The sequence below is a fragment of the Podarcis tiliguerta genome (assembly GCF_965153285.1).
Source record: "Podarcis tiliguerta genome assembly, chromosome: 3".
NCBI classification, from domain to species: domain Eukaryota; kingdom Metazoa; phylum Chordata; class Lepidosauria; order Squamata; family Lacertidae; genus Podarcis; species Podarcis tiliguerta.
The window spans coordinates 65,054,188-65,074,662 of record NC_139536.1 but is presented as its reverse complement, the minus strand read 5'-3'; the positions used below and the strand labels follow the sequence as shown (position 1 = coordinate 65,074,662).

General features: G+C 38.5%; 1 protein-coding gene across 17 annotated transcripts in view; it reads right to left on the bottom strand.

Annotated features, from left to right (window-relative positions):
• Window positions 1–20,475, bottom strand: part of TRDN (triadin) — a 165,223-nt gene that overhangs the window by 16,350 nt on the left and 128,398 nt on the right. For 6 of the 17 annotated variants that reach the window (XM_083434895.1, XM_083434884.1, XM_083434887.1 and 3 more), the window contains 7 exons: window positions 19,929–19,952; window positions 16,605–16,655; window positions 14,085–14,132; window positions 10,577–10,615; window positions 7,503–7,529; window positions 4,144–4,191; window positions 2,023–2,043 (listed from right to left, as the gene is read on the bottom strand). In XM_083434895.1, coding sequence (XP_083291021.1) covers window positions 2,023–2,043; window positions 4,144–4,191; window positions 7,503–7,529; window positions 10,577–10,615; window positions 14,085–14,132; window positions 16,605–16,655; window positions 19,929–19,952 — 258 coding nt within the window. The remainder of the gene's footprint in view (window positions 1–2,022; window positions 2,044–4,143; window positions 4,192–7,502; window positions 7,530–10,576; window positions 10,616–14,084; window positions 14,133–16,604; window positions 16,656–19,928; window positions 19,953–20,475) is intronic. The other 11 variants (XM_083434896.1, XM_083434888.1, XM_083434890.1 and 8 more) reach the window with 5 other exon arrangements.

Sequence of the window (20,475 nt, the reverse complement as noted above, 5' to 3'; positions counted from 1 at the left end):
CCACAGGCAATTAATTAAAGATAAATGGAAATAGGATGAATTAGTAATTATTTTTTAAAAAATACAGTGCTAATTAATTTCCTTGATTGCTATTATTATCTATGTGTAGATAATTTAGGGTTTCCTTTAAGTGCAAATATATTTGCATGATCTAGCACAAAGATTACAAAGAGGTTATAAATCCATAGTTAATTAACTTGATATATTTTGAAATCATGTGCTACAACAGTCTGTTGTTATACCAAGAGATGTGAAATAGTCACTGCATTGATAGATTTGGTTGTATAAATATTTCTGAAGTTTACCCTTTCACTTCCCAGTGAGATGCTCAGCAAATCTTTAGTTAGATTGAGCCAGTAAAAAATGTTGGTTGTCATATCAGTAAACTAAAACTACATGAACACACTCTCTGTGTGTTTCCTAGGATAAGGCAGAACAAAGTACGCATTTTGTGGCAATGCATTCTAGACACAAAATTCTGCTCATTAAAACATTCATTCATAAGGATCGCTGCCATCTGCTGGCTCCATTGGGAATAGCACAGCAAGGATTTGCCAGAAAATTTTCACCAGTCATTCTGTTTTCTGTTTTTTGTTTTGCAGCAAAGTGCTATCTGACCACAGTAATTCTCTAATGGATACACACTGTTTCTAACCTACTGGGCAGTCTGCATAAATCATAAAAAGGTATACCTACCAAGAACAGCAGCAGCAGCAGCAGCTCATATTCTCTATCCAAAACCCCGTTTAATTACATTTAGATTGCAGTGCGGCCAATTCTTCCTATTTTACTTAATATTGCTTTCCGCACAAGCAGTGAATCATTATACATATTTCATGGACTTTCATCGATGGGAATTGAATCAGGAGTTCTAAATCTAATCCTATGCTGTAGGCCGTGTTATTGCATTTAAATCTCACCCTTCCTCCAAGGAGATGGGAAATTTCTCATTTTACCCTCACGTCAAATCTGTGAGGGAGGTTGAGCTGTGAGGTGGTCAGTGGCCCAAGGTTAGTGTTCTTCATGGGCAAGTGGGGCTTTAACTTGAGATCTCTTTATTTTTAAAAAGCTGTATGTATAAAACACCTCCTTATAAGTTCAAAAAGCGCAAAATATTCTTCTGCATGCAAATTGCATTTACAACACAATCCTATGTATGCCTGCTCAGAAGCAGAACTCAGTGAACTCACATAGGATGTGCCATAAACTCGAGAGGTTGGATTCTGCATTCTCTTTACTGCTAGTAGCATTTGCTAAGTTAAATTCTGCAATTATTATTATTACTATTACTACTACTACTACTACTATTATTATTACTACTACTACTAACCCACCCTTTACACTATGCTTCCAGGGTGGGTTACAACAACGCAATGTTTATATTAAAACACAATTTTAGTATTACACAATATTAAAGCCAGTTTTAAACAACCCAATGTTACAGAAATAAGGTGGGTCCTCAAAATATCAAGATGTTCTTGCCAGAGAAATGAGAGGCATTTTTGCCAAGTTCCCTTTCCTTTTGCAGCTCCTAGTGTCACTCTCCACACTGTTCTGATTAGTAACCCCAATATCTGCAACAGATAGGGGGGCTGCAGGGGGAGGGAGGTAATCAGTGCAATTGCTCCCCCCCCCATTTCACCTGTGGAGTTCCTCTGCTAGATCAAAGTCTTCTGCAGATGAAAAATGCCTTTCTGTTTGCAGGAGACAAAAACCAGCTGTATCCATCCAGTTGGGCTTACTTGCAAGCAAGTGTGGATAAGGCTGCAGTCTTAGTTAGTTGGATTATAATAGCTAAATGTAACCGCTTCAGAAAAGGCACATATTATTATTATTATTATTATTATTATTATTATTATTATTATTATTTAAATTTGTAAACCACCCAATACCCACAGGTCTCAGCAGTAGCATAATTAGCATGACTATTTCAGAGGAGTGAATGAGAAAAACAGAGAACAGCTCTGTTACCATGCATGCAAAGTTAGTTTTCTATTGTTATAAATGTACTATGGCACATACTTTTAGTTTCTTTAGGCTTGGCTGGAAAGAAAAAGAAAAAGAAAGAAGCATATGAGAACGGAATGAAGAAGAAGAGTTTGGATTTGATATCCCGCCTTTCACTCCCTTTAAGGAGTCTCAAAGCGGCTAACATTCTCCTTTCCCTTCCTCCCCCACAACAAACACTCTGTGAGGTGCGTGGGGCTGAGAGACTTCAAAGAAGTGTGACTGGCCCAAGGTCACCCAGCAGCTGCATGTGGAGGAGCGGAGACGCGAACCCGGTTCCCCAGATTATGAGACTATCACTCTTAACCACTACACCACACTGGCTCTCAAGTGAGAGAGCGAATGCTGAGGTATAGACCTTGGTTTCAAAATGCCGCACTGTGTATATTCTTGACATACATATCTGAATGTGGTGGTACCCTTTAGAAGCAAATAATAATTAAAATATCAAACTAAACAGTTCCAATAGCAAAAGGACTTTTAGGTGGGCAACAGAACTTCCTCCTTCCTCACTTGCCACCACTTCTGGGCTGGGTTTCCCTCAAGCCTCAAGAACATTTTTTTTTTTCTGGTGGTGGTGGCAGCAGCAGCGAGCTTGTGAGGAGAGGAGTGGGTTGGGAAGTTAAAACTCATGGTGCTAGTGGAATTGTTTAGATGGATACCACCCATTATATTTATGATGGAAACAATCACTGAATATTTGCAGTTGCTCAGATCTGACAATCTTTCCAGGGTGTTACACAAAGATTTGACTGCCTTTGTGCTCATATCTGCTAGGCTTTGAAACACTGTTTCTTTGGAAGTCCACAATAAGCTGTTCTGAGAACTTCTTGTCTGACAACAGATGATGTATAGAATTGCTGGGAAAACTTACCCATCAGCACTGTCTTTCCAAAAGACTAATCTAGCCAAATGCTTTGTATTCAACATGACACCCCTCTGCCTGGTGAAAATCTGCCAGTCCTTTTGGAAATACTTGTTTTGCTCACTCCTGTCTGACTTTCATCAGAAGAGTTTTTTCTTTTGATCTCCTAACCAATTTTTGTTGGGTTTAGTATTCTTTCCCTTGTTCCCCTCCCTTGTTTTGTTGTTTAATTATGTATCAATCGTTTTAAAGATATATGGTAAAAAGAGTTTTAAAAGAGTTTGAATATAGAACGATCACCAAACAATCTTAGGTAACTGGTAAACATTCTCTATGGAGGTCATTACTGATTTGATTAGAGATGGGAAAGCAGAAGAAGCTGTTTGCTTGCTTGCTTGTTTTTTTGGCATACATTTACGTTGAACAGGAATAATGCCAGGTGCCCAAGGACATATTAGTCTGCTGGATTAGTCAGCTCTCCTTCCTGCTTTGCCAAGTGACTCTGCAACTATTACAATTTTCTTGTTTGTTTCTGTGTCTCAAATGGCACTATTTGGAATGGATAGGAACTGAAAATAGACTATACATTAGGCGTGGAGGAGAATTTTGTTTGGTTCGCATTTCAAGCAAACCAATTTAATTCACACCTCCCAGACTAATGGGACATAATTATCCTTCAGATTTCACACTGGAAAGATTATGGGAATATTTCACTGTTGATCATTCCACCAGCACAAGCATATTTACCCGCCATATGGAATAATCTACCCCTATCCTCCCCCCCATGCACTGTACTGTGAGTCGGCCTCCCCCCCTTGAATTGATGGGGACACACACTGTGTGTAGGGTAAGAAGAGGGGGAATAAGTCCCATTGCACTAGCAGCACTCATTGTGCTGGCTCCCACTAAACAACTGTTAAGTTGAATCTGTGCCGATGCATGTAAGGATAAAATACATTTAGTGATGCATAATTTCGGATAAAATACACATTTAAATAAAAATGTCTCCACTTTTTTTTAAAGTAATAGATTAACAGGAGTTACAAATGAGCAGGAATGAAACTGAGATGGAATCTACACACATATATAAAAAGCACTGTGAAAATGCTTTTTTTAAAAAAAAAAGTTTTGAAAAATACATTCAATTTGACATAGCTCACTGTCACCATCTAGTGTCACATTTGTATATTGCACTTTACAACACATTTAAAATGTTTTATTCGCAGCTGAGACCTAACATGGACTGGAAATCCTTCCGTGCTTATACATACCTGGTTTTCCTTGAGGAACTTCTTTTTCATGCTTAAGGCTTTCTTGTTCTACAAGACAGAAGCAGCATAAAATAAACAAGGATCCAATTTGTCAAATAACCCCTGTCATGTGTCATGAAGAGGGCATCACAGGATAACTGCATGTCCCATCCCCAAATGAGCATGTATTGCTATGCTCATGTATAGAACTTCCCTATGCAGACTGTCCATCCCAATGTGTTGATATCTAGGGATGAGCCCAGCACCAGGCAAGACATGGCAATCTTAAGATTCATGCAAGAAGGGGGCTTCTTTCTATTCTCCTTCCTCTGAAACTAGATAGGACCCATTCAGGCACCAAAAAGACAATATTGTACTGTAGAAAAACACAAATACAAACATTAAGAAATGCTAAAATATTTTCAAATATAAATTTATGTATCCCTACACTACTCCTACACAAAGTCAGTGGAATAACAGAGGAGGTTACATTACAGAAGGCGGGGGAGGGAAACACAGCATAACTTCTATAATCCAGATGTACATTCCAGAAACAGTTTACTAAAAGAAAAAAGGCAACTACTTCATACAAGAATTAGCGAAAGCTTATTTCCGTAAATGGAGCCCATCTTTCTATCTTAATGGGAGTACAGACTTCAAACACTTCTGTTAATCACCTTAATAGGGTAAAATAAACTTGTTAATTTTCCTTTAAACTCCAAAGCCCCAAGAACTGTAATGCATAAAAGTGGACCCCCAGCCATGGTTACGAACTAGAAAACAAGGACTTGTATAATGGAAGCAACTGGGCTTCCATTTGTGTGATAATTAAACTTCATAAGATAAGGGTCACATTACTCAAGGGAGATTTCAAGTGAATTGGTTCTGAGGAATCATAATGGATTGCCAATTAGGAATGGCATAGAAGTACTTTTTTATCAGAATGAATCTAGTTAATAAGGACCAGTGGAAGATAGATAATGCTGCTTAAGTCCAAGCAACCACCAGCTGCTACTATACAGAGAGCATGTTTATATGGCAAGGCCATAATATCATACAAGAATGGTTTGAAAACACATGTATTAATAGCAAATAGATTTTTCCTACATATTTGCTTTCAAATACAGGATTGCCTTCAAATTATCACTCAAATGTATTTGCAATTCTAGTGTTTTCGATATCATTTTAAAAAATGCAGCGATTCAGATTCTGTCATGGTAAGATTTTCAAACAGAAAGAGGAGGGGAGTTATTTGAGCTGCCTTAAGAGAAGGATAAAAAATAGATCTATTTGTCAGCTCCAATTCATGATACAGTGGCAGAAAGACCCTTGTAGCCCTGAGAGAAGAGGACACCACGGAGGTGGACAGCGTCATTTCATATTTAGGATTGAATTTTTGAAAAGTGTTGCATGGGTTTTCTGAAAGCACCAAAAAGCTCTTTGTCTATTATTGTGCTGTGGAAACCAGGAAATGTTATTGACGGGAGGCAAAATCTCTATTCCAGCACCAGGACAGCATAGTTCTGGGTCCTTTTCTGGAGCAGGCCAGAGGAAAAAGGGCTTTTTGTATCCTGCAGATTGCAGACCACTCTGCCCCAGGATGCCCCTATTTTTTTATTATTTCATTTTATAAAGTATATAAAACAGAGCACATATAACAATGGATGAAAATTAAAAGTTGAGAAACAAAACTGCAAAACAAGCACATAGAATGCACATGAGTTAAAATAATGAAGTCCAAGTAAAAATTATCAGTGGTATCAGATCATCAGGTATGGCTCCAGATTAGCCAGGCTTGTGACGAAGACAGTATTGAAAATGATGATTCTGCTGCACATGTCAAATAACACATTCCTAAAGCTGCTCTGGAGTGCTGGGGGGAAACCCAGAGCAATTTTGTGGAGAGAGTACAGGCAATAAAATCCACTGGAATTTGAAAGAAGGCTTGGCATAAGAAAAAACTAACAACCTCTTGCTTTAATATTCAAAGGAAGGGGCTCATCTATATAAAAAACATAAAGCAAGTGCCTTGTTTTAAGGCGAATGACATTAGCACAAATAAACTTCAAAAACATACATTGACTTCTCTTTAAACTAAAACTGAAAGTCAATGTGTTGGGGAGAAGGTGTTTTCTATTTTCCCCAGATTCCTTTCTTTAATTCCTTACTGAGCTGCTTTTGTTCTCTAACACACTTGCCAGCTGATTGTAAGAACTGCATGCTGCAAACTGTGCACTCAGCTCCATTGCACAGCTGCGTAACTCCAACTGACAAGGCAGTTTGGATAGAGTCAAAAATACGAGGAAGCCACTGTTTTACATATTGCAGCTCTTGTCACACGTCAGCTGAATTCTAGTATGTTCACCATCATCCTCAGTGGCTTTAGATTTACCTGGCAATTTTAATAGTGGATAGAAGAGACAGCACTAGCATATAATACCAGGGGCGAAATGAGGCAAAGCGGCAGCAGAGGTTCAAAACTATTGCTTAGCACATGAGGAATCTGCAAGGAGTAGCAGTATTTATTTTATTGATTTTATATCCTGCCCACATCACAAGTAATCACAAGTCACAGTGATTATGTTGTTGGACCCAAAGCATGGTGCTAGGGGGAGAACAAGAGGACTAAGAAAATGGACTAAAAATGGCCACAACTGTATTGTTTATAGGTTGTGCATGACTTTGGCCAAGGATCCAGACACTGAACACCCTGATCAGTGAGCCTGAATGCCGGGAAATGCTAGTGGGAGCAAGGTGAGATCATGGCCACTCAAAGGCGAGCAGATACCATGGATATTGCATTCCCAAAACCAGGATTAGGGTTACTAATATGGAACATTTTCATTGACCAAACAATGACATCTATGACCAGTATGTATAAGCTAAACAACTATAACTTAGGGCCCCACTCTCTTGGCCCCCCCAAAAAGAAAAAAAAACACTGGATGTACATTTCCAAAATATAAGATAAAAAACAAATAAATAAAATAAAACCTACATATAGTAACAGTGTTTTGTGTTGAATAGGCTCCTATGATGTAAGTAATGGGCCCCACTGGTAGCCTGCTCCCTAACATATCACTGGTTTGCTCATTTATATATATAGAGTGCTTACATAAAATATGTATTTTATGATAAAATACATATTTTGTTATGTGCAAATGGCTTTAGATACCTATTAGGTCAATAAATTACCATATAGCATATATTCAACACAAAAAACTGGGACAATTTGTTGTTGACAAAGGACAGCTGGACATATAAAGGGCCCTATTACCTTCAGTAGCTTAGGGCCTCATCAAACCTAAATCCGGCCCTGTCTATGACAACTGTTCATTCTTTTCTTTTTTTTAATTCTGCTATGCAGTTTAGCAACTTACTTGCTGGTTTGTGTTCCACTTTCTTGCCTAGAAAAATACAAAGACAACAGTGAGCTACATTCATTCATAAAAATAAAGACTGCAGATGAAACTCATTTGAGCTCTGTAGCTTTACACTGCAATAAGAACACGCACCAGGGGAGCATTTGGGAGTCATGGTATAGCCCTGTTTCCATGGTGCCACATTGTTGTTGGAATTCCTTTCCCTCTCAAGTATGATGGATATTTGGTGCCAGCAAAATACTTCTTTGCCCAGGCCCTGTACAATATGTACAGATATATGTGAAGTGACAATTGTCTGTCTGTTGCATTGTTAATATTATATCTTTTATGCTTTGGTTTTAAATGTTATCTTTTAATTTATAGGGTGTTATGCACCCTCCAGACTGTACACAGAAGGGCCTACTTTGGTGATTTTATGGCATGGGCACGTATGTAGCAGCAGCAGTGTGCTTATTAACACAGTGCCTTTTTCCTACAATTGTGTGGAATTGACCCATGCCAAATGCATTCTAGAGCTCTAAATCCTATCTCAGTTGATAGAGTGCAAATGGTGTCTCATGCTCTTAGCATATCACTACACAGAAACAGCACAAATGGTTGGTTGTGTGCACAGTTGGACAGATAAGTCTTTGTCAGCTCTGCCTTTGTTCATTCATAAATCCATCACGACTCATTTCTACATTAACCTGCATGGTTTATTTATGTTACAAAGGCACAATAAATAAATAAATACACATGTAGATGTGTATTTTTGATTGTATCTTTTTACAAAGTGCACAGCAACAAACATATTTTCTCTCAATATGGTCTTTTAGCTGACAACTATATCTCAAAATTCTGAAAAGGGCACATTAGCACATTAATCTGGGAGGTGCAGATCAGGCTAGTTCTTATCAGAATTCACAAATAAGTAATTCCCCAAGCATCCCAAGTAAAATGCCAACCACACTGAAATGGTTGGAGAATAAACAGGCATGGCTTAAGGATGAATTGATCCTTTTGCAACATGCAGCATCATCCTATTACTTTATCAGAATGCCAGAAAGATATTAATATAAACAGCACCTTCCCCTCCCACCCATGGACGAATGATTGGGATTCAGGATGAAAATCTTTCAGCCAAGTGAACCATAAATTAATAAGGCTAAAAACAGAACATATTTTTGGTAACTTGTCAGTTACTAAATCTGTCTGTCCTTTAACAGAATGAATGCCTGTGTCTGTTGCACTTGTGTTCATGGCTGATGCATGCAGTGAAAGAAAGAGGATTTGTTAGGACACAGAATAGCATCTATTCTAGAATGAGAGTGGGGAACCTCAGGCCCAGTGAGTAATTGTGGCCCTCCAAGCCTCTCCATGGGGGTCATCAGGACATTTCCCAGGTCACTCCACTTTCCCCAGATCTACTTCACACCCTCCTTGAGTGTTTTTGCCTAGCTATAGTGTGCCCTCAGGTAATGCTTCTTACTTGCCTGAATGGAGGATTGACCGGGCTGTGTGTATAGGAACTAGCCTACAGCACAAAGGTAAAACCCACAAATTAACTGCTCTGCCCACTGTTGCTTCTGGCTCTGCTACTTAATGGTATGTGGCCTCCAGAACGTTTTCCATAAGGGAATGCAGGCCTTCAGCTAAAAAAGCCTCCCCACCCCTGTTCTAGAACCATTATTTTTATTCATAAGAACCTAAGGAGAAGCTGCTAGATCAAGCCAGTGGCCCCTCTAGGCCAGCATCCCATTCTCCCAGTGACCAACCAGAACGTGACATAGTGGGCCACACAGCTTTTCAGATATATTTGGTTGCTGGTGCAGTTTAAAGAAAACGGCTTAATTTATTAATAAATTCTTTTTAGTTGTGCAATGCCCTCTGTCAGTTACCATGGCTTCATCAATTCATCATTATTTCTAAACTGAGACAATCAGCCAACATTTTCCCCTCCCTTCATATTGGCCTTTACAACATGATCCACAAAACCAATTAAGAGTGTGCCAAAATAACTGAAAATGAAGTAAGACATATGTCGGTATACTTTTGAAAAGTATCCATCCAAAACATATAGCTACTAGATGAAGATAACTTTGTTGTGATAATTTCAATGGTCAACAAAAATTAACACTGCTGTTGGTGTCTGTATTATTTATAGCAACAAGGAAAAAGACTTTACAGGGCACGAAAGGGTTTGTCTCTTGATACTACAATAGTTTTACATGCATTATGTCTATAAGTTGTATTTTATTATCGCAATGGCCACTGCTTAAACCAGAGGTAGTCAAATGGTGTGTTCCAAGTATTGTTGGGCTGAAATTCCCATTATACTTGCCCATTGGCCATTGATTGGGGCTGGTGGGAGATAGCAGGCAACATTTGGAGGGTACCACAATAGCTATCCCTGTTTTAAACAATACAGTTGGTTTTGGATAAGCTGCATTATTATAATGCAAATATGACTGAATAAAAATATACAACTGAACAAAAGTATTTTGAATGCTGGTGTCGCTCCACTGATAATGTCAGGCCCAATTACAAACTTGTGAAAAGTTGTATCTACACAAACAACATGCACATCTAATTATAATATTGCTCTTGTCTGTGCAAACATTATCATGGATGAGATTCTGTTGAGAAACTTTTGCTTTCAAAATTATTCTGCCACTTGGAAAATAAGCTCAATGACCCTACTGGGGGAAAAAACTGCATGGCCAATTTGTGCATTGCACTGATACCACAGTATTTTAAAATGTCATACTGGTTGACAGCTAAGCAAAATGACATGAGTTTGTGAGCTGACATTATGGTGATACATTTGCATGACACACAACATGCAGCAATGCCAGGTCACCCACCGTTACATTTTTATTTTGGATAATAGAGGCTCACAAAATTGCTGCTGAGATGTTGAAGGCCTCCCCTTAGAGAAATTAAGAACTGAAAAACATATTGTTAGATATATTGACATTTTCAAATTGAGATTATGCCCTTCAAATTGACCAGTGCAATGCTTTATCTAGAGGAATAATTCAGTCTGTAGAAAACACAAATGCTTTCTGTTAAATACAGAAGTATCCCATTACCTGTTTTAGGTAGACTGACTTCCTTTTTTATGCCAGGTTCTGAGGTAAAAAAGAAACAATTTGTTTAAAAGTCATAACTGCTTGCCATAATTAATTTTACCGTGTTCATTATTTCTTGCTTCCTATATGTGATACTGGTTTTATATTGAGAAATTATCTTTCATTGTCAAGCATATTCAATATAAAAGTTGAAACAAGCAGCTCAGCTCATAAATCACACAATGAATTGAATCTTCACCCCCCCCCCTCAATTATGGAAAGAGATTTGATAAGGTGGGGAATATGCACCATAGCATCTATTTTATTGTTGGGTGCCTACATGCTATGTAACATTGCCTTGGATTCCCAGTTGCCCCTCCATTAGCAGAAGTGCTTCTCACATTCACCAGTGAAACCAGGGGGAGGCAATTTTTGATGTTCTGGAAAGTCCCCCAGCCCTGATTTTTTGGAAGGCATGGGGGGAAAGGGAAGTTAGCAAAAAATATAAGTTGTGTGGGAGGGGCAACCCCAACCTTTCCACAAGTTCCGCACTTGGGAGGTTAGGGTTAGGGATGTCAAAGATAGAAATAGGAGCAGAAATCACCAGCCAATGTTCACTTATTCGTCCAATGTCTAGAACTGAAATCAATACATTTGTTGTTGTTACCACTTTCAGGCTACAAAGCTTGTTGCTTTCAGTTCACACATGTTATGTAATTGATTACTTCTCCCCACCCCCCACTGAAGTTGCACTAGGTTTCCTTTGCATTAAAATGAATAGGATGGAATAACATAATGACAATGTAGGTAACCTGTGGTAGCTACCCCATGTCAACAGAAAGGGAAGCAGTTTTCCCAACCTTACCTTTCTGTAAAAAGGTAAAGGTAAAGGACCCCTGACAGTTAAATCCAGTCACAAACGACTCTGGGGTTGCGGCGCTCATCTCGCTTTACTGGCCGAGGGAGCCGACGTTTGTCCGCAGACAATTTTTCTGGGTCATGTGGCCAGCATGACTAAGCTGGTTCTGTTGAAACCAGAGCAGTGCATGGAAACACCATTTACCTTCCCACCGGAGTGGTACCTATTTATCTACTTGCACTTTGATGTGCTTTTGAACTGCTAGGTTGGCAGGAGCAGGGACCGAGCAATGGGAGCTCACCCCGTCGCGGTGACTTGAACCACCAACCTTCCGATTGGCAAGCCCTAGGCTCAGTGGTTGACACTACAGTGCCACCCACATCCCTTACCTTTCTGTAATGGAAAGCAAAAGTGGAAAAAGGGGTGGGGGGTACTCAAGCCAGCGGCACTGTGAAAGTGCAAGGTTGCTGGCGTAGCATGGTTGTTGACATCAGCTGGTGAAATCATCCAGCCAGCAACTATGCATTGCTCAGTGCTGGCTCTGACACATTTGGCTTCTGATACCACCTCATAGCTTAGAAAAGCAAGGTTGAGAATGACCCCCCTTTGTCATGACACTATGAACTGCTTCCACTAAGTAAAGACACTAGACAATTTCTACAAAGAAAGTGCCCACATCTTTTTGCTCATTCTATCTTCATATGCAGCACAGACCTTTAGCGAATGAAACAGCTAAATTGCAAATAGTAAGAAAGCTGTGAACCTTATAATGCTAAATGTCTGTCACAGTCAAAGATGCACAGATGATGAAATACCTTTAATCTAAATAGCAATGCTATAGCTGCATAGTGCTTCTTTGCATATTGTTATAAACTACATCGGAAGAAAAATAAAAGTGAGTCTGTCTCCGTGGGTTTCTACAGGGCACTGAATCTTTAAAGTCACCAGAGCTATTCTTTCTTTTTGCAAGGCCCTTTTTAGACCCTATTTTGTAGGATCTGTGTGGTATGTCACTTATTATTGTTTTTTTAAAAAGAGAGGTCTAATAAAGCTCAGCACTGCACACAAGATGCTTGCAGCCAATTTACACATAGGGGTTATGTTTTTCTGACAAAATGTCAATGTTCTGTCACAGACATTCAACATCACGGTGCACATTCAGTTTACTCTGGAAAATACTGCGTTCATATTATATAAATTCCAGCAGATAAAAATGACTGAGAGCTGGTTCATTGAAATCCCTTGTGTGGCACAAAATGGTTTGAAAAGATGCTTGCATGTGCCATTGTGTAAACAAGTTCATGTGTGAGTTGGACCTACTTGCTCAATATCTTTGAATTTCTCCATCCTACAAGGATCACAGATCTTGGACAAATTGTGCATATGTTCATAGGCATGAATGCTTGACTCACAAATGTGACATAATTTGTGAAGTGCCAGGTATAGATATTTCCAAGGCCAAGATATTTCCATCTATTAGTAAGACCTTCCCTTCCCAAGCTAAATGTCTCAACCAAATTCCATTGCACTGAAAAGGGGAAGTCAACAATTCTTCTCCAGATCAGATTTCAAACTAAGCCAGAGAAGAATTTGGGGGGCTTGTAAACATCACCTCTACTTTGGAGTGGGCTATAAGCAGGGGATCTCACCTAATAACATCAGTACTGAAAAGACAATATAATAAGAGGCTAACTTTTTGAACCCTCCTCACCACCATATGCTTACATTCTGGAAGGAAAAGCTTTATTTAAGTTGACAGAAAAGGAGTGTTAAAACATGGTTCTGAGTGGGATTTTGCTTAACATATAACATAGCATGATAGTTGCATTTCTGAGCAACTAGGGTCTTCCTTCATTTTTGCTGCCTCTGGAAAAAAATTCCAATTTTCTTAGTTTACAAATATGGAAATGTTATGGTTTAATTAGGTGCACTCTCTGCACCCTGGGAAATAATATACATTCCAGCTTAGCATAAAATGCTTTAGCTGTTGCAGAATGGGTGCAACAGTGCTTTTGCTGGATTAGAATATAGCTAAAGTTGACCATGAAAGTGAAGAATGCAATATACTCCAACATCCACTATTTTTTTCTATAATGGAGTCACGGTAGCAGCTCTATAGTCAAAGTGGGTGGGCTTTTCTGTCATTTTGGAGCCTGAACATTCTGTTCATCATAAAGTCAAAACAAGTTCGTCTTATGATAGATGTTTCGTTTGTGTGCCTTTAGTTTCTACAGCGAAAGCCCATTATGTAGTCCTAAAGTTTATGGAGAGGAAGACAACTGAGGTTGATGTGTGGCTGAATGGAGGCTAAGTTGTAAGTGATCATGCCTTGTATTTAGTGCTTACAAGACACAGAAAATGTGGCCTGGTGCCCTGTAACCAATAAACACATTCTACAGTTACACATACTGTGCTCACTTACAACTTGGCTGACATGCAGTTCAGTTTCCTTCATTTTTATTGATTAGAGTAAAACATCCTTAAACGTTTGATATTTTCTCTGCTTTCTGTTGTGTGCGAATTTGTATATGTCTTAACTCTCAGCAACAAAAGTCATTCTAATCTTAGAATAGTCCTGGTAAATAAACGAATAACAAGTTTGCAGCTATCAATTCTCCTCCATGAAAGAACTCATGAACTTTAAAAGATATGCAACTTTACAAATAGCACCTTTCTCTTTGGCAGCAACTGGAGGCTTCACTTTTTCTTTTGCAGCATCTAGGGGAAAAACAATAATTAATCCTGTGCTTACAAAATGTTTCTTCTCTACGAGCCCTGAGAAGTATGTGAATAGTTCCAACAGTTTTCAAACTTGCATTGCGAAGTTTTACAGCATCAGAGATCAACAAGCTCCGCTGTACTTAGGAGATGATTATAATAACAGTCAATTCGTGTGCTCTGAATATTTCATTTGATGTAGCAAAATAATCTGGCCACATTAAGTGCCAATTATCAGTAATTCCTCCCACTAATATGGCTTTCCAAGCACCATAACTATCCTTGGAGGCTCAGGAAAGAGATTGGGTCGAGGAAGAAGACTTAAGATGTTTAATGTATACCAATTCCCTTGGGGTTCTGGAGTTTTCAGGGTTTTCTTGTTTTACAGCATCTGTGAAGAACTACATTTAGCAAGCTTTAGTCAAACTCAGCCCAATACTGAATCTATGTAAAATGCTGTGAAATATTTTGTGACTGAAACAAAAGGACATTGAAGGATCCAGGAGCTCAAAGCGAATGGAAATGAATAAATGAGATACTGAACTGAGTATTTTGAAAATTGCAATCAATTAACTTCATAGTGTAAAAACTAAACATTATCTGTCCATGAAAGCAAGGAGCTTCCTGTCATGGAAGGAGAGTTGCATTTGTGGAAGGGGCCTTTCCATTCAAATCCATTCAATTCTCCTTCCACTTCTGTCTGTCTGTCTGCCTGTCTGTCTGTCTGTCTCACCCCACCCCCCCATGTGTTGACTTAAGGACTTGCCATAACTGTGCTAATGCAGACTAAATACGTACTGAACGCAATGAGTCTCCACGCCTTCCTCTAAAGTCCATTCATGTCTCTCAGTGTTTTAGGTTGGAATTCTATATTTTGCTTGGTCAAGGCTAGAGTTCTGTATTTTCTACGTAATTACAGGGTGCACCTATTGCATTGTTTTATTTTTCAGCAGCTGTCTTGAATGCAATTTAACCAAAGCTGGCGCTGAATTTTGGCGTTTAAAAATTGTCATGACCTTGACACTGCAATTATTTTAGCAATTGAATAAATAGCATGTGGTTCAAATCTTGCTAAATGTCATTTCCTGTTGGTGTTGAACCACTGACCTTTCACATGCCGAGATCAGTGATGCTTTGGTAGGAATAGATTGGGACTGATGTGTCGGAAGACGCAAAATCGTTTTGGGACTTCCTGAATATCACTTGGTTGGAGTCAAAGAATGCTGTAGCTTATAGCAGCCCTAATTGCATCCGATTATAATCTGCTTGACCTGATATGGTATTTTAAATGCAAGCCTTCTTAAAGGCAATGAATAGGCAAATGTCAAGACAGATGAGCTTCCCTATAGAAACTAAATGTACAAATGATCACATTCCTTGTTATCTCACATCCTATTGATATGTGCAAATACAAGACTAGTTACGCTGGGTCAAGGCCAAATATTTATTTAGTAGCCTTGGCAGCTCTGAATGGGACAAACAAATGAAAACCTGTAGACGTTTTCTACCCATGAAACTAACTGTAACGTGTGCAGAGGGAAGCCACAAATCTCTCTTAAGGTGAGAAGAACTGATACGACATAGTAGGCTCTACTTATGAGCTGGGATGGAGGAGAAATTTGATTCAGTATGCATTTAAAGCCAAATCTATCAAATTCACACTTTCTGAAGCAATATGCAAACTAAAACACAGCTATCCATTGAAGATCACACTTAACTGAATTTTATGATGCAGCGCTCCAACCAACCAATGTTTACAAAAATACATATATTAGGGGAAAGTGGGCATACAAATGAGGATATTAGTGAAAATAGCATACAAATATACATTATATTAGGGGGAAATCCTTTCAAAAATGAGTACATTAGCCAGAGCTGCACATGAAATATGTTTATCGGGAGAAATCCACACCAGTATGCTGATGAATTTTCATGAGGAATTTTTAAATCAAGAAATTGCAGATTGCTACAAAATGTGGAGAACTGAATTTAAGACTGGAAAAATGAGAAACTGAAATAAAGGAAATGGACAAATCCTAATGCATTAGTATAATATAAGATTGGGAGATTGCAATGTAAGTGTCTCTTAGCGGTGAACCTGGTGACACAGGGATTTTAAATTAGAATGGGAAAATGGAAGTCAAGGATATCTGGTCTTTTAACAGACTTGGGTGTTTAAATTGTTAGAGTGAGTGTTTTTTAGCCTCTGCCTTTATGAAGTCCTGAAGGCATGTCTGTCTCAATCACACCTTCACGCCAACCCATATGCTGCTGTTTGACTCCATTTATGTTATATTTGGTTTAAACTGTATTTAAACCTCTCACACATGTGCAGAAATGCTTGCACTTAATTTGTGCAGAAATGCTTATATTTAATTTGGCTTAGTCAATTTTGCGTGAGCTATTTTTTAATTATAGTTTTGATTGCAATCATTCTGACTTACATCTTTGTTTTCGATTGCATGGCATTACCTTTGTCTTTCAATGCTGGGTGATGCTTTATTTCTTTTTCTTTGGCATCTTCTGAAAAAAACAACCCACCACCAAACAATTTTAAACAAACAATAGACTTTTTAAAGTGTGTAAATACATGCTGACCAAATGACAGGTAATTTAAGTGGGAATGAATCTGGGATCCAGATTGGCTGTTCTGCAAAGAGCTCTTTCTGAAAAGTTCATTCTGTTTACAAAAAGCTCAGAGATCCAGTGGAAGTTCCCTACTGGTCAAAGGGAGGAGAGAATCTTGACAAGTATCTCTTCCTCCTGCTGCCCACTTGCACCACCCCAATGCTGCTCTGAAGGGTCCCCCAACTTTCTGGAGTAGCTTTTCAGGAGACAAAGGGGGGGGTGCAGGGGAAAGGAGGTATTGGTGCAAATTGCTTCCCTAGCCCTTTCCTCCAATGCAAGAAGACCTTGCTTCTTCATTTAAAAACATAAAAATGTAATACACCCAGAAGACCAATAAAACAGTGAGGATGTCCAATTAGGTAGTTTCTGGAGAATTAGGTAGTTTCTGGAGAAGGTTCCATCTTAGGGAAGGTGATTTTGTTGGATTCTCTGTGGCCCCATCTTGCCACCTCCCATGTTGTTCTGGAAGGGCTACAGGGAAGCAGGAGTCAATAACAACAACAAAAATCACCCCCCTCTTCAATAGGCACATCCCAAGAACACCATTCCAGTAATGAGAATTCCAGATCCAAGCTAAATATCTTAAGAGGGCCTACTTAATATTGGGTTGTGACCATTAGTAAAGGTGGTACATCTGAATTTTGATTGTAATTTTTTTTTAAAAAATATGATTTTCCTTGATGTAAAAAACCCTCAGCTCTCATATACCATGCACACTGATCCTAAACATATCCTCTTCCAAGATTTCAAACGAGCTAGTTTTTGCTGAGGGTTTTATTATTTTTCTTCTGTCCTCATGAATAATAACATTTAAGTAGAGCTTCCCAATTTATTTCTGGAAACTGCAATATTTAAAATCATGGACTAACTTAGCTTATCGATTCAGAAATTTTCTTATAACCACCAACAGGAAATATGCACGGCCATTACTAGGAAGAGCTTTATGGCAATTATTTCAAAGAAAGTCATGCTGATTACTTGATTTTAGGAGATCAAACACTTTTGGAGTCTGACTCATTACTGATGTTGCCTTAAATCCCAAGTGATCTGATAAACCAGAAAATCATGCCGGAAATATTTCAGAAGCTAATGTTGTCTGCAGCGGTAATTTAGCATTTGTGATGCTGTCTTACATGTGCAATACAAATGTGGCTGAGGAACTGGAAATAAGTGATTATGGCTAGCTCAAAAAGAGTTTATTTCGGTAATGAAATATATGACTTACTTTTTGCATATATATTTTTTTAGTCTTTGCTTGATTACATCAGACTACGTATATTGCCAGCAAACCTTGCTGAAGCTAACAACTTGAACTATATTTCACTTAAAATTGAAGTACTATGATTTAGGCACAAATCTAAGCACATTTTCTTGGAAGCAAGTACCACTGAAATAATTGTAAATTAGGTAAATCTTTTTAGGACAAGATAAAATAGGAGATACATTTAATCAGTGTTTTTTTCTGGGGGGGCGCATACCCCTAAATATTTTGTGAATCTAAATTTAGACTCATTGAGGGGAAGTATTTAAATATGAATAGGAAAACTAGAGTACCCCTAAACATTTTTTAAAGAAAAAAAGCACTGCATTTAATTATCACACATGGAACACCACTCCCCTCATTACTCTTATGGAAAATAAAAATCTAATTATCTGAAGTTTGCTCCTCCTGCAGGACAGCATATAGATATATGTTTATTTGTATGCTCCTTTATATGGTGTTTTATATTTTGACTCGTATCTATCTGTCTATCTGAACATACTAGGTGAGATTCACCTAACAAGCCTTGTCACCACAAACCCTGTGCAAGGCCTTCTGCTTGCACAATGGGGTTCCCTTTTCTCCTCCCTCTGTGCTCTCCTCACCCCTGAAATTGGCTCAATGGGGTTGGGAGAATTCCTAGAACATCATGCAGGGGGAAGAGAGGGGGAAGAGTTCCATCTGGCAAGCTGCAACACTTGCAATGATCACCATAATGTGATGTTGAATTATATATTTTTTCCACCTACCAATCTAACCAGCAAATCTATCTATTTACAGTGGTACCTTGGGTTAAGTACTTAATTCGTTCTGGAGGTCCATTCTTAACCTGAAACTGTTCTTAACCTGAAGCACCACTTTAGCTAATGGGGCCTCCCTCCTGCTGCTGCCACGCCGCCAGAGCACGATTTCTGTTCTCATCCTGAAGCAAAGTTCTTAACCCAAGGTACTATTTCTGGGTTAGCAGAGTCTGTAACCTGAAGCGTATGTAACCCGAGGTACCACTCTATCTATCTATCTATCTATCTATCATCATCATCATCATCATTATCTATCATCTATCTATCTATCTATCTATCTATCATCTATCTATCTATCTATCTATCTATCTATCTATCATCTATCTATATCTATCTACCTATCTATCTATCTATCTATCTCCTCATATGAAGTTGTGACCCAGATATTACAAGAGACAAGAAATATGAGATGGTTTATTCGTATTGTGTCCCTTTGCAGACATAACGCTCCTTGATTCCATGGAAGTTTCCATCGGCGGAAAAGGAGGAGGAGAATTTTGATGATTTCCCCTTCTGTCTGCACACACACCCTGCACTCCCAAATCTGTTCAAGAGGTTTGTGGAACAGTGTGGAGATTGCTCAGGAGACGGAAGGAGAATATGTGAATTTGCAAAAGTCACATCCTTACTTTTTGGCATATAGACCGCCTCCCCCATACCAAACAGGAAATCTATAGAAGAAAATTAGTGCAATGTGGTTTTTCTAATTGTGATGATGATTATTATTAAAAATCAAAATTACAACTATCACACTGCGCTTTTGAAATATTGTTGAATTTCCCTCATAAAACGGGCTTTTTGTGTTGTGCATTAGCAAAGTGATCAATTGTGTTATGGATAACTATGCTTCTTGCAAGGCATACTGCATTTACTTGTTGTGCTCCAATTCATGCCTTATTTCTTGTTTCGGTAATGTTCAAGCTAAAACATTTGTTGAACCAAAAGAGTTTTTAAAAATAATAATAATCCTGTGTTATTCTGTGGTTTGTTCAAAGAATGTGTCTGCGTTGATCTTGTTGTTTCTTAAAAGGCAGAAAATGTGAACAAATAGTATATACAGGAAACATTATTGCATAAAAGAGTCATAGACAATGTCATATGGCTTACTTGATTCTTTTGGTTTTGGTTTCTCTGCAAAAAGAAAAAAAAGTAACAATCCCTCAATTCCCTTCAAATTACTAAGGCATATAATTTATTGTTAGTTTAGGGTTAAGAATAATCTGTTTAGAAATGTAGCATTTGCAGAATAATTTTGTTGCTTCATACTGTTTCCTTGCTCACCAACACATAGCAAAAGCTCTTGAGCTCCTATTTCCTTCAATCAGATCTGACTAAATCCTTAACGCAGTGTCAGCCCTAAGAATCATCATTGGACTGAAACGATGACAGTTGAGTATGATGGATTTCTAATGTTACCCAATGGCATTTGTCTTGGATGAAATGAAAGACCAAATATTTTTCACCCAATATTTTATTTCTGTTATTGGTGGTTCATTTCACATAACCAATGTTGAAAGGAAAAGGTCACCATTATGGATGGGACAATTATTCGAATCAGAGACGCTAAACAAGGCAAGAGCCCTGCTCTGCTTGAATGCAGGTGGTCCCCTTTTGAGGCAAGCACAGTCAGCCGCCCACTGAACTTGTCTGGATA